This window comes from Salvelinus fontinalis, chromosome 9, assembly GCF_029448725.1.
Source record: "Salvelinus fontinalis isolate EN_2023a chromosome 9, ASM2944872v1, whole genome shotgun sequence".
NCBI classification, from domain to species: Eukaryota; Metazoa; Chordata; class Actinopteri; order Salmoniformes; family Salmonidae; genus Salvelinus; species Salvelinus fontinalis.
In genome coordinates this window covers 13,096,947-13,111,915 of record NC_074673.1, presented here as the reverse complement: position 1 = coordinate 13,111,915, position 14,969 = coordinate 13,096,947, and the positions used below count along the sequence as shown (strand labels likewise).

The window sequence follows — 14,969 nt, the reverse complement described above, 5'->3', positions numbered from 1 at the left end:
CCCTTTAGTTCCAGTGAAGGGAACTCTTAACACTACAGCATACAATGACATTCTAGATGATTCTGTGCTTCCAACTTTGTGGCAACAGTTTGAGGAAGGGCCTTTCCTGTTTCAGCATGACAATGCCCCCGTGCACAAAGCGAGGTCCATGCAGAAATGTTTTGTCGAGATTGGTGTGGAAGAACTTGACTGGCCTGCACAGAGCCCTGACCTCAACCCCATCAAACACCTTCGGGATGAATTGGAATGCTGGCTGCAAGCCAAGCCCAATCGCCCAACATCAGTGCCCGACCTCACTAATGCTCTTGTGGCTGAATGGAAGCAAGTACCTGCAGCAATATTCCAACATTTAGTGGAAAGCCTTCCCAGAAGAGTGGAGCATAGCAGCAAAGGGGGGACAAACTCCATATTTAATGCCCATGATTTTGGAATGAGATGTTAGAAGAGCAGGTGTCCACATACTTTTGCTTATGTTCTGTATAAACCTGAACAATGACGATTACAATTCAACACAAATTACTAGCTCTGGATTGAAGAGCTGTGAAGGTCTGGGTGGGTTGCCATGGTTATTTAGCAGCGCTCAAATCCACATCAGGACTCGTCCGCAAGTGTGCATACATCTTAGAGAGAGAATTGAATGGAGGGGTTGGTTCTGATGTTGAGAAGAACAGCGTAATAATAGTCCACCTTGTTCTCTGGTAGCACTAACCATGATTCTATCACCATAACAACGCTGCAAATGGGTAACAACATAACAGCCTGTATCGCTTTGTCTCAGGACAGATGCATGTTATGCTGTTACGCAATATAAATGACAACAGCTGAACAATGTAGCATAGATCACAATGTCATAGCAAATCTCCATTATGTCCATGAAGTGTTGCTACATAAATGTTACATTAAGGTTGATATTTGGTTGTGTTAATGCATTTCTCTCTCTGCAGGACGGTTCGTTGCTTCAGTAGCACATGATCATGCCTGCCTCTCATATTACTGGACTGCTCCATAGCTTTGCTAGCACAGTAACGCATGGAACATGGTTACAGCGGTACCAGTAAAGCACCGAGACACATTCAGAGAAGCATAGTCCTCCACGCCTCCGCTGTGTTTCCAGTGTTGTAGCTGTAGTGTCTGTTCTCTGTTGGTGATGAGTCATCAGTCTTCTCTCAGTAGGAATGGGTGACATATCTCATCCCTCCTTCCTCCAGAACTGGGTCAGAATGCCTGTTTTCACCTCTTCGCCTCATCTGTTCTCCCTTGTGTCTGTCTGCATCTCTTCTGCCAAGATTCCCCCTCTCGCTCTCTCTTCCCTTCTCTCCTTCCTTTCCTATTCACGTCGCCGCTCCTTTTCAGGAATACTTTATCTATCTTTCTCTACTGTTCGCCAGAGTGGCGCCAGAGTGGCGCCAGAGTTCCCTTCACAGCATTTTGTCTTGTCAGAGTTTTGGGTTGCCTATAGGGCAGCTTCGAACATTATTATTTTTTGCAATATGGAGATAAATACTAAGGATACTTGTTATAGATAAGAGGATGGTTACAATTTAAAGAGGGAAGGAGTGTGTGTATGTCCGTGAGATGGCGATACCAGTCCACCTGTCATTGAACCTTGACGGCTCAGTCACTGCTGTTTTTATTACCGGGGCCGGTTGTTTACTGTTCCCATTCTCCCTCCATGCCCCGTGCTACCTCCCTCGACCTGGTTACAATCACAACATGACATAACCACTTAGTTGCACAGCAGAGTTGCTTATAAAATGCAGTGCTGTCTTTTTTACATTTTTTATGGCATCTGTGGAACAGGATATTTGAGCCCATGTGTGGGAGGACTCATTTCAGATGTCTGAGGCGAGAGGGAGGGAGTGAAAAGAGATACAGACTGAGGGAGGGATGGGGAGAGAGAGGGATAAAGAGGAAGTGGCCTCTTCACAGCCACAAGACCCACCTCCGGTTTCCTCTTCTTTCAAAACAAGCTTTTCAACAGAATAATAGACTTCATAAAACACTGACACAATATCAAGTTCGATCACATCTGCTGGAGATGTTTTGTGTTTGAGAGAGATTGAGATAAGGGAGAGATTTAAATGTATACAGTTTAGTGTGCGTAAGAAGGAAAGTGTGTGTGTGTGTGTGTGTGTGAGAGAATTTGTCTGTGTACATGCACGTGGTTGTATTTGTGCGCTTATGTTTGCATGACAGAGGGTGAGGGCAATGGGTAGCCTAGCTGTACTGTAAAATGATCCCTCCATCCGCTCTGCTGCCCAGACTGTTAATATGTAGAGCCCAACAAGAAATAGAGCTTTAGAGCCCTCTGAGCCTCACCTGACTAGGTGACAGGGGACAGCTGTGGCTTGTCCCAACACAGGAAATGGCCTACTTTAACAGGACACCATATTTTGTTATCACCCCAGCAGCCAGCCAGAACTATGATTGTATCCCAAAATGGCACCCTATTCCCTATAAAGTGAACTACTTTTGACCAAAGCCCTATGGGCTCTGATCAAAAGTAGTACACTAAATAGGGAATATGGTGCCATTTGGGAACGCAGACCATAAGGCTATTTATTCACCCTGGGGTGACCACTTCCGTGTTATGCAGTCTAAATAACAATCCACTAACGGCAGGACAAGAGAAACCTAGGGCGTTGTTGTGTTAGCTAAAACTAGATATAGATTTTGTACTGTATTACAGATATTATATAGCAAGGTTAGCTAATGAAGGATATGTTGGGCACTAATATGAATAAAGCAAGCTAAGCAGCCTAGTTGTACTTGGTTCTATTCCCCTGGCCATCTTATCCTGATGGTTGCTGAAAACATGGTCAAGTTAGTGTGTGTCCTGATGGTTGCTGAAAACATGGTCAAGTTAGTGTGTGTCCTGATGGTTGCTGAAAACATGGTCAAGTTAGTGTGTGTCCTGATGGTTGCTGAAAACATGGTCAAGTTAGTGTGTGTGGGTGAGAAGAAGAGGGATCGGTCTCTGAATTAGCGGTTGGTTGGTGGGTTAAATAAAGAAAAAACTATGCACTAAAAATCCATGAATGTAGAATTATTGTGCAATTGTAGACTGCTACATATATTTTTTTTTTTTCATTAATTTTATCTGACATTAGTACGTAGCCTCAGCTTTAGGGCCTAACTGTAGCATGTCAAATACACACCAATTGACAAACGCTTTTGGGAACTTGGTCATAAAAAGTTTACGTCAATCCACTGAGGCAGATAGGAAAATGTAGGAGTTTAATTCAATAAGAGGAAAGCTGTGAAATAGAGTTCAAAATGAATAGAGGGAAGGGCCAGAACGTTAGTCTAATGTTTGGTGAAATGGTAAAAGATGATGATGATAGCAGTGTTGTGTGAAGATTTGTGAGGCGCTATACAAATTCGACAGTCACAAGATGGAGACTGCAAAATGACACGTCAAGGGAACTGTACTGTTCAGATGGGTTAAATGAAATAGTAGCCTAACTGAAATCTGGACAGTGACTGTTGGTCTATAACCTCTCACATAGCCTAATATTATAATAACTCGTGCAGAATTAAGCATTTCTTGCAGTAAAATTATAAACCTAATGTAAATTTTGACTCAGAAACAGGAGTGGAAAATATGATTTATTTCTTTAATCTTGAGAGAATGAGTGTGCGTTTAGGGACCATCTGTAAAGGTGGTATCTTTATCAGCATCATAAACGCTGATAGTATTTCAACCACACAAAATATGCATCTAAGCCGAAGAAATCACGTTGGGTTGTTTCAATAGCTTTTAATTTCCTTAAAACCGGTCAAACCGATGTCACTTGGACATTTTACATGGAAAATGTTTCCTATTTTACATTTTTTAGCATTTTCTCCCCGGTCCCTAAACGTCTTTGTTGGGCGAGAGAAGCAGAGATAAAGAAGAAAACAAACTTTACCGATAATTCTATCGATTTATTACATTATTCTAGTGCGTAAGCGTTTACTTAGTCTTCTAGAGCAACAAGCACTAACTGAAGAGAAGCTGCATGTATCTAATTATAGACAAGATTACATTATAAGCAGAAACAGGCTTATCTAAAAAGGCCTGTCAAAATCGTTCTGCCATCCGTATTTTCTATGTTTGCAGGTTAGGGTCAGGTGCTGGCCTCAGATTTTCACTTTATCACAGAGTCGTGCTGTAGCAACTGCGGGTGAACAAACAGCTGACCCACGTTTCTTTCTCTCTCTCTCACACACACACACACACACACACACACACACACACACACACACACACACACACACACACACACACACACACACACACACACACACACACACACACACACACACACACACACACACACACACTGATTGAGGCCTGAGAGCAGACTTAACTCTTTTAGCCTGGCCCGCCAGCTCCCCTCTAGCAGACCTTGGTTCAGATATTATTTGAAATACTTTAGCTGGAGTTGATTGAGCTTGCCTGTTGGATTGCAACCAATAGAAAAATCCCGAAAGTGCTAACCCTGCCCACCTAGCACTACAGGTGGGCTAAAACAGTGGTTAAGAAACGTATTCTTATTTTTTACACGTGGCCCCCTTTCCAGCATTGGAGAACATCCCGCGCGCCACGTCGATTTCCATAGGCACAAGCACTGTTCATGACACATACTGTTTACACCCATCTTGTTGGTGGAAAGAATTTAGCAGGTTTAAAGCTCATTTCCTGCAGTTCTACACATTTTGTCATGGGGTGCAAAGAAAATGTTGCCGTGTTAAAGCACATTTCTTGTAAGTCTATACATTTTGCCATGTCTAATGTGCATTCATGTGACAAAAAAAAGTTTAAAAGTTAGCTGACATGGGCTAGTTGATTTAGACATTTCTGGCAAGTTATAAATGACTACCATGACAAGAGGAACAGATAATGCACTACCCAATTTAGAAATTACACCTTGTTTAAAGCTGGACTTGGCACTGTCCTCTGCCCCCCCCCCCCCCCCCCCCCCCACACACACACAAAATTTGGGAACTACTAGGCTAAAAAAAAAAGCTCAAGTATTTGAAAGACACAAAATAGTATTTGAACCCAGGTACTACGAACTCCCACAAACGCTTTGATCTCCAAGACTCATAAAGGAAGAGGGTTAAAATGACTGCAGTGTGTGAGAAAGATCCTGGGCGGGGATCAGGGGAGATAATGCCTCCTTGGATTTCCATAAGGATTTCAAATCCAAATAAAAGTGTGTTGTTCGCGTACACAGTTTAGGAGATGTTATAGCGGGTTCATTGAAATGCTTTTTACTAGCTCTTAACATTGCAGTAAATTGTCAAACAAGTGCACAAATAATAAATAATCAAAAACTAGAAACAAGAAATCAAGAATGTCAGAACGAATCCAATTAACAACCCATTTCCTTGTTCTCTGAGGCTGACTAATGGTGTTACCATGGCATCATGTGACGAGGAAATGTTCTCTTCCCCTCAGCAGGCGGACAGAGAATAGCGGCTCTCTGCTCTACTCGCCTATGTGTTTATAGGGGAAGGGAATGGAGAAATGTGGACTGAGGACACGCGCACACACACACACACACACACACAAAACCTTGCATTTTCTCTTTTTAATATCTGTGTATGATATACTGTACCAGTCAAAAGTTTGGACACACCTAGTCATTCAAGGGTTCTTCTTTATTTTTACTATTTTCTACCTTCTAGCGTAATAGTGAATACATCAAAACTATGAAATAACACATGGAGTCATGTAGTAACCAAAAAAGTGTTAAACAAATCAAATATATTTTAGATTCTTAAAAGTAGCCACCCTTTGCCTTGACAGCTTTGCACACTCTTGGTATTCTCTCAACCAGCTTCATGAGGTGTTCCTTGTTAATTTGTGGAATTTCTTTCCTCAATGCGTTTGAACCAATCAGCTGTGTTGTGACAAGGTAGGGGGGGGGGGGGGGTATACAGAAGATAGCTCTATTTGGTAAAAGACCAAGTCCATATTATGGCAAGAACAGCTCAAGTAAGCAAAGAGAAATGACAGTCCATCATTACTTTAAGACATGAAGGTCAGTCAATCCATTAAAAGTTGAACTTTGAGTTTCTTCAAGTGCAGTCGCAAAAACGATTAAGCGCTTTGATGAAACTAGCTCGCATGAGGACCGCCACAGGAACGGAAGACCCAGAGTTACCTCTGCTGCAGAGGATAAGTTCATTAGAGTTACCAGCCTCAGAAATGTCAGCCCAAATAAATGCTTCAGAGTTCAAGTAAGAGATACATCTCAACATCAACTGTTCAGAGGAGACTGTGTGAATCAGGCCTTCGTGGTTTAATTTCTGCAAAGAAACCATTACTAAAGGATGCCAATAAGAAGAAGAGATTTTCTTGGGCCAAGAAACACAAGCAATGGACATTAGACCGGTGGAAATCTGTCCTTTGGTCTGTATCTTTTGTGAGACGCAGAGTAGGTGAACGGATGATCTCCGCATGTGTGGTTCCCACCGTGAAACATGGAGGAGGAGGTGTGATGGTGCTTTGCTGGTGACACTGTCAGTGATTTAGAGTTTAAGGCACACTTAACCAGCATGGCTACCACAGCATTCTGCAGCGATACACCATCCCATCTGGTTTGCGCTTAGTCCCACTATCATTTGTTTTTCAACAGGACAACAACCCAACTCACCTCCAGGCTGTGTAAGGGCTATTTGACCAAGAAGGAGAGTGATGGAGTGCTGCATCAGATGACCTGGCGTCCACAATCACCCGACCTCAACCCAACTGAGGTGGTTTGGGATGAGTTGGACCGCAGAGTGAAGGAAAAACAGCCAACAAGTGCTCAGCATATGTAGAAACTTATTCAAGACCGTTGGAAAAGCATTCTAGGTGAAGCTGGTTGATAGAATGCTAAGAGTCTGCAAAGCTGTCAAAGGGTGGCTACTTTGAATAATCTCAAATTTAAATATATTTTGATATTAACACTTTTTGATTACTACTTGATTCCATATGTGTTATTTCATAGTTTTGATGTCTTCAATATCATTTTACAATGTAAAAAAAATTGGAAAACCCTGGAATAAGTAGGTGTCCAAACTTTTGACTGGTTGTGTGTGTGTGTTTATTTATCTATTTTCCTTTAATCTATCTATTTTCCTTTAATCTATCTAACACTTTAGTCAACAACCCAATCAAACTAGTGTGGTAACATGGCATGTTAGCTGTCTAAATCCACAAGAGAAAGTAAGAAATCAACTTACCCCCCTAACACCACTATAATTTTATATTTCCTGTACTATATATCCCACGGCAACAACAGATAAAGCCTATAACAATTATTCTGATTGTTTCTTTTCTCTCAGACCACTCTGCTGGAGTAGCTCTTGAATCCCAAATGGCAGCCTATTCCCTTTATAGTGCATTTCTTTAGACCAGGGCCCATAGGGTACTCATCAACAGTAGTGCAGTACATAGGGAATAGTCTGCCATTTTAGATGTACTCATTTCTAATGGTCTGGGTGCAATGGAGAGGCTGGCTAGTGGCTGGTGAGGACAGGGAGATAAATGAATTGGTCATTGGCATTAATTGGGTATGCTGCTGGCGCTGGGTGTCCACCTGTGTCCACTTCAAAATCTGGGACAGAGTGTTCACCGTAGACAGAGTGGCATGACCTTATATGGGCTGAAGATGCTGCTAATGGAAACATCACAAGCCTTAAAAAAAAATGTTTTTAAATTATCATAAGTATCTAATATTGCTATACATAATCAGTTTCTGAGAATAGACTCTGTCAATGACACTTGTTTAGGGAACTGATATTAAAACAGTACTCTTACCCTTTACCGGCGGGTATGTTACAGAATATTATGCCAGCCCTTCTGTAATAGTAACAGATAACGGCCTTCAGTTGCCAACCTCAGGATTGAAGTTTTCATAATATTACATACTAACACTGTGGTATCAGACCAAGTGTTACAGTGGTATCAGACAGACGGTGCCCCAGCTCTGTTATCTATCTGGGAATGGTTCTGCAGTTTGATTAAAGTTTCTGTTCGCCCACTCTTCTCCCACCGACCAAACGAACAGACAGCCGAGCTGGCAGAATGCCACTGATGGCCTTGCTTGCTGTGGCAATGAGCCGTGTCTCGCCGTTCCACATGACATGGCAAATGAGCACAGTGTGTGTGTTACAGTGATAGACACATGGTATGCTGCCTCTTAATGTCTGATTGCTCTCCAACTTCCTGCAAGAGAAGAGAAAGACACAAGAGGAAGCGAAAAGAGAGACGGATGGAGTCAGGTCTGGGTCTGCTGAGCATTAATGAACACAACAGATGTTGCCCAGGGAGGGTCAGAGAGAGATGGATGGAGTCAGGTCTGGGTCTGCTGAGCATTAATGAACACAACAGATGTTGCCCAGGGAGGGTCAGAGAGAGATGGATGGAGTCAGGTCTGGGTCTGCTGAGCATTAATGAACACAACAGATGTTGCCCAGGGAGGGTCAGAGAGAGATGGATGGAGTCAGGTCTGGGTCTGCTGAGCATTAATGAACACAACAGATGTTGCCCAGGGAGGGTCAGAGAGAGATGGATAGAGTCAGGTCTGGGTCTGCTGGGCATTAATGAACACAACAGATGTTGCCCAGGGAGGGTCAGAGAGAGACGGATGGAGTCAGGTCTCGGTCTGCTGAGCATTAATGAACACAACAGATGTTGCCCAGGGAGGGTCAGAGAGAGACGGATGGAGTCAGGTCTGGGTCTGCTGAGCATTAATGAACACAACAGATGTTGCCCAGGGAGGGTCAGAGAGAGACGGATGGAGTCAGGTCTGGGTTTGCTGAGCATTAATGAACACAACAGATGTTGCCCAGGGAGGGTCAGAGAGAGACGGATGGAGTCAGGTCTGGGTCTGCTGGGCATTAATGAACACAACAGATGTTGCCCAGGGAGGGTCAGAGAGAGACGGATGGAGTCAGGTCTGGGTCTGCTGAGCATTAATGAACACAACAGATGTTGCCCAGGGACGGTCAGAGAGAGACGGATGGAGTCAGGTCTGGGTCTGCTGAGCATTAATGAACACAACAGATGTTGCCCAGGGAGGGTCAGAGAGAGACGGATGGAGTCAGGTCTGGGTCTGCTGAGCATTAATGAACACAACAGATGTTGCCCAGGGAGGGTCAGAGAGAGACGGATGGAGTCAGGTCTGGGTCTGCTGAGCATTAATGAACACAACAGATGTTGCCCAGGGTGGGTCAGAGAGAGATGGATGGAGTCAGGTCTGGGTCTGCTGGGCATTAATGAACACAACAGATGTTGCCCAGGGAGGGTCAGAGAGAGATGGATGGAGTCAGGTCTGGGTCTGCTGAGCATTAATGAACACAGCAGATGTTGCCCAGGGAGGGTCAGAGAGAGAGGGGGGGAGAAGAGAGATAGAAAGCAGTCCAGTTGGAGTCCCTCTTCCCACACTGACAGCTTTGTTCACCTCCAGTTAGGACCAAGCCCTCCTTCCTCTCCCTTTCACCCCCCCCCCCCCCAGACTCTTTGATGTAAGTGCACAGGAAACAAGGCAGGAATCGATTCCTCCATGCATTAAGCCCCCACTCACCACCTCCTTCCTCTCCTCTTGTCTCATTCCTTCTCTTTTATAGTCTCTATCTCCACGCCTCCTGTACCTCCCTTGCCCTGCCCAGGAAGCTCGCTAGCACATTGTTTTTGTCTGTGTCCATGTGTCTGTGTTATGTATGGGGCAGTTGGAGCACAGGGACACATCTTGTCTGTATCTTTGTCTGTGTACTAGCAGTGATCCTTGTCTGTGTGTTGGAGCAACATTGTAGATCGTGTTGATCCTTGTCTGTCTGCATGGTCTTGGGTTGTGTTTCCAAAGCAGGAACACGTGAGCCTGCTTTGAATAATGAAATTCCTTTTGAATAAAATGTATGATATTCAATGATTTACTGTCTCTAAGGACGGGCTTCAGCTAGTTTCTATTGTTTATCTTGCTTCAGGAGGTATGGATTTGGTCTCAGAATATGTAGGAAAGTTCTCCAACTCGTTGACCCTGTTTTTGAACTGTTTGCCTGTTTTTTCAGGAGCAAGCCAATAAGATGAGTCCTACTCCCCAAGTCTCTCAGGTCATAACCGCTCAAGTTAACAAATAAAATGTCATTTGTCACATGCTGTAGACTAACAGCAAAAGGCTTTCTTACAGGCCATTACCAACAATGCAGATAATAATATAGAAAAATAATAACACAAGGAATAAATACTCTGAGTATCTATAACTTGGCTATATACACGGGTACCAGCACAGAGTTGATGTGCAGGAGGTAATTGAGGGCGTGCTCAGCCCTCCCTTTCCTGTAGTCCACGATCAACTCTGTTGTCTTGTTGACGTTGAGGGAGAGGTTATTGTCCTGGCACCACACTGCCAGGTCACTGACCTCTATCGCTATAGGCGGTCTCATCGTCGTCCGTGATCAGGCCTACCACCGTCGTGTCGTCATTAAGCTTAATAATGGTGTTGGAGTCATGCGTAGCCACGCAGTCGTAGGTGAACATGGAGTACTGGAGGGGACTAAGCACGCACCCCCGAGAGGCCCCTGTGTTGAAGGTCAGCGTGGCGGATGTGTTGTTGCTAACTTTTACCACCTGTGTGCGGCCCATTAGGAAGTCCAGGATCCAGTTGCAGAGGGAGGTGTTCAGTCCCAGGGTTCTCAGCTTAGTGATGAACTTGGAGGGCACTATTGTATTGAACGCTGAGCTGTAGTCAATGAACAGCATTCTCACGTAGGTGTTCCTCTTATCCAGGTGGGAGAGGGCAGTGTGGAGTGTATCTGTGGATCTGTGGATCTGATTTGGAGTGGGTCCAGGTTTCTGGGATGATGGTGTTGATGTGAGCCATGACCAGCCTTTCAAAGCATTTCATGGCTACGGACGTGAGTGCTATGTAGGGGTGATAGTCTTTTAGACACGTCTCCTTGGCCTTCTTGGGCACAGTCTCTCTCCTCTCACCGTCTCCTTTCCTCTACTGTAAAAACATTATTGGCCAGAGGGAGGGATGTAGAGCGGGAGGGGAGAGTGAGCGGGAGAGACTGGCTAGGCTTTACAGCTTATAGGATTCATGAACTAACACATTTGCCATGTTTTGTCATTAGCATTACGGTTGTAACCACCTCCTATGTCAGGGCTTCACATCTGGCAGCAGTCAGGGCTTCCTAACTGGCAGCAGTCAGGGCTTCACATCTGGCAGCAGTCGGGGCTTCACATCTGGCAGCAGTCAGGGCTTCCCATCTGGCAGCAGTCAGGGCTTCCCATCTGGCAGCAGTCAGGGCTTCCCATCTGGCAGCAGTCAGGGCTTCACATCTGGCAGCAGTCAGGGCTTCCCAACTGGCAGCAGTCAGGGCTTCCCAACTGGCAGCAGTCAGGGCTTCCCATCTGGCAGCAGTCAGGGCTTCCCATCTGGCAGCAGTCAGGGCTTCCCATCTGGCAGCAGTCAGGGCTTCCCATCTGGCAGCAGTCAGGGCTTCCCATCTGGCAGCAGTCAGGGCTTCCCAACTGGCAGCAGTCAGGGCTTCCCAACTGGCAGCAGTCAGGGCTTCCCAACTGGCAGCAGTCAGGGCTTCCCATCTGGCAGCAGTCAGGGCTTCCCAACTGGCAGCAGTCAGGGCTTCCCATCTGGCAGCAGTCAGAGCTTCCCAACTTGCAGCAGTCAGGGCTTCCCAACTGGCAGCCCATGGGTGATTTTATTTGTCCCCCCAAGTCTTCTGAGCAAAAGGTTACATTGTAATTGTTTTTTTGTTGGAAATAAGACTGTAAAAACACCAGCAAATCAGTTGTTATTTTTATTTTGGAAATCCGTTCCAATGTATTCCCTGCATAATAGAGAGACCCTGAGTCTACAAAATATTAGGAACACCTTCCTAATATTGAGTTGTACCTGTGCTTCCCACAGTTGTCAAGTTGTCTGCATGTCCTTTGAGTGGTGGACCATTCTTGATATACACAGGAAACTGTTGAGTGTGAAAACGCAGCAGCGTTGCACTTCTTGACACACTCAAACTGGGCGCCCGGCACCTACAACCATACCCGGTTCAAAGGCACTTCAATATTTTGTATTGCTCGTTCACCCCTTTCATCTACACTGATTGAAGTGGATTTAACAAGTGACCTTTTAATAAGGGATCATAGCTTTCAACTGGTCAGTCTGTCATGTAAAGAGCAGGTGTTCCTAATGTTTTGTAGACAATGTAAATGATCGTATACAAATGTAAACAAGGTTTGAAATGGTAATATTTTATTCAAATATTATGTCTGTTTGGGCTTCTTGCATTAGATTTGCTCTCTACAAATGATTAGTAATTATGTTCTGACCCCCTGACCATCCGCTCATGAAACAATCTGCCCGCGACTGAATCTAGTTGATGATCTCTGGTCTGCGTATTGTCAATGGGTTGTTGATGAAGCTGGCTGGTCTGGTCTGCGTATTGTCAATGGGTTGTTGATGAAGCTGGCTGGTCTGGTCTGCGTATTGTCAATGGGTTGTTGATGAAGCTGGCTGGTCTGCTATTGTCAATGGGTTGTTGATGAAGCTGGCTGGTCTGGTCTGCGTATTGTCAATGGGTTGTTGATGAAGCTGGCTGGTCTGGTCTGCTATTGTCAATGGGTTGTTGATGAAGCTGGCTGGTCTGGTCTGCTATTGTCAATGGGTTGTTGATGAAGCTGGCTGGTCTGGTCTGCTATTGTCAATGGGTTGTTGATGAAGCTGGCTGGTCTGGTCTGCGTATTGTCAATGGGTTGTTGATGAAGCTGGCTCGATTAAGTTGTCTCATAAAACCAGTCTCTACCTGGTTAATAGCCCTCTCACATGACGTCTACAGAACCACAGACCTTACGGTTGCCTGTTGGGAGGTTCAGGTCAGAAGTCCCCGCACCAAGTAAAACCATTGAGTTATAAGTTGCAATGCTTTCCCTCAAATTCCGTTGTGAGGTCCTTAAAGTTAATGTTCACTTCAAAATCAATCAAACCTGGTCAGCTGTTGCATTCACCCTCCCCTCTTTCTTTCAAGGCTGTCAACGGCCATGCAAACAATTTGCCAGCACGGCGGATTGCCAGTACCAGCCTCAACCCCAATGAAGACTGTCACAGTAGTGGACAGGGTTCGACATCTGGGTCCCAGTCCGGGCAGATGGGAGGCAGGAGGGAGGAGGAGGGGGAACAGGGGATGACGTACCCTCTGGAGATGCGCTCAGACCTCCCCATGAACTTCAGCAGCACCCTGGAACGCATCGTCCAGCAGCTTGACGTCCTCACTCAGGTCAGTCCCTTAACTCTTCATCCAAATCTGGCAGCCCTGGCTAAACCACTTCATTTCAACCCAATCTGGCAACCGTAAAATACTTCCCCTTCCTTCCCAATCTGGCAACTCAATTGTAATGTTTATGAAAGAACAGCAGATGATACAGAGTTAGATGTAGACAGAAGTTGAAGTGAGTTATGTGTTGACATTGTCGTGAAAGACTTTTAGTCTAAAACTGGTGTGTGATCCTCTCCTAACCCATAGACTGTCTCTGTGTTGGAAGAACGTCTCACCCTGACGGAGGACAAACTGAAGGAGTGTTTATTCAACCAGAGTCAGATCCTGCTGCAGGTGCGAGGGGAGGAGAAGGACCGAAGGGGAGCGAGGGTGGAGGAAGAGAGGGAAGGTGAGAGCGGATCCCCTGTCGCCTCAGCCTAATGTCACCCACCTCCCTCTCCACAGACTCACACTCCTCCCTTTGACTTGGTCCTGTGTGTGTGTGTGTGTGTGTGTGTGTGTGTGTGTGTGTGTGTGTGTGTGTGTGTGTGTGTGTGTGTGTGTGTGTGTGTGTGTGTGTGTGTGTGTGTGTGTGTGTGTGTGTGTGTGGCGCTATGGGTTCTTGTACTAGCATTTATTAGTAGAATCTATGCATTGTGTCATGTGCTGATGAAGCGCCTGTGTGTGTGTATGACCATATACCCCCACTGTTGTATAGTGTACGGCATATTTTCTCATGCGTTCCCTTTCATACTATGAACTAAATAAATTGAACATATTGCACTGGCATGTCTCCATATGTGTCATTTTTACATCAGCAGTTGCTCTATAAAAGCCCACAAGTATCCAAAACTCACTCTGTTTCATGGTCCATCGACCAAGATCATGGGCTTTTCCACACAAAGTGCTTTACAGTAACCTTGCCTAGACCTCAAATGGCAAGCAGTAGCAGCAGAATCTACAAGCATACAGTCCGTGTCAGTTCCTCTGTGAAGCCAGTGGTCTTGTTGACTTTTCCAGCGACAGTCAAAGATGTGGAAACACTGGACTGGCCCCTCTTTATAAATACATGTACAATAAATGTGTGTTCATCTCCATATCTATCTACAGTGTATTTGGAAAGTATTCAGACCCCTTCACTTTTTCCACATTTTGTTACATTACAGCCATATTTTAAAATGGATTGTTTTTTCCCCTCATCAATTTACACACACTACCTCATAATGACAAAGCAAAAACAAGTTTAGACATTTTTGCAAATGTATTAAAAATTAAAACTGAAATAACATTTACATAAGTATTCAGACTGTTTAGTCAGTACTTTGTTGAAGCACCTTTGGCAGCGATTACAGCCTCGAGTCTTCTTGGGTATGACGCTAAAAGCTTGGCACACCTGTATTTGGGGAGTTTCTCCCATTCTTCTCTGCAGATCCTCTCAAGCTCTATCAGGTTGGATGGGGAGCATCACTGCACAGCTATTTTCAGGTCTCTCCAGAGATGTTAGATCGGGTTCAAGTCCGGGGACTGGCTGAGCCACTCAAGGACATTCAGAGACTCGTCCCAAAGCCATCTGCATTGTCTTGGCTGTGTGCTTAGGGTCATTTGTCCTGTTAAAAGGTGAACCTTCGCCCCAGTCTGTGGTCCTGAGCGCATCTGTAGCAGGTTTTCATCAAGTATCTTTCTCTACTTTGCTCTGTTATCTTTCCCTCGATCCTGAC

At 45.0% G+C, this 14,969-nt stretch overlaps 1 protein-coding gene across 1 annotated transcript in view; it reads left to right on the top strand.

The window, feature by feature from the left end:
* poc1b (POC1 centriolar protein B) overlaps positions 1–14,044 on the top strand; it is a 52,789-nt gene extending 38,745 nt beyond the window's left edge. The window contains exons 11-12 of the mRNA XM_055933435.1: positions 13,024–13,272; positions 13,519–14,044. Coding sequence (XP_055789410.1) covers positions 13,024–13,272; positions 13,519–13,692 — 423 coding nt within the window. The 3' untranslated portion in view covers positions 13,693–14,044. The remainder of the gene's footprint in view (positions 1–13,023; positions 13,273–13,518) is intronic.
* The last annotated feature ends 925 nt before the right edge of the window (positions 14,045–14,969 follow it).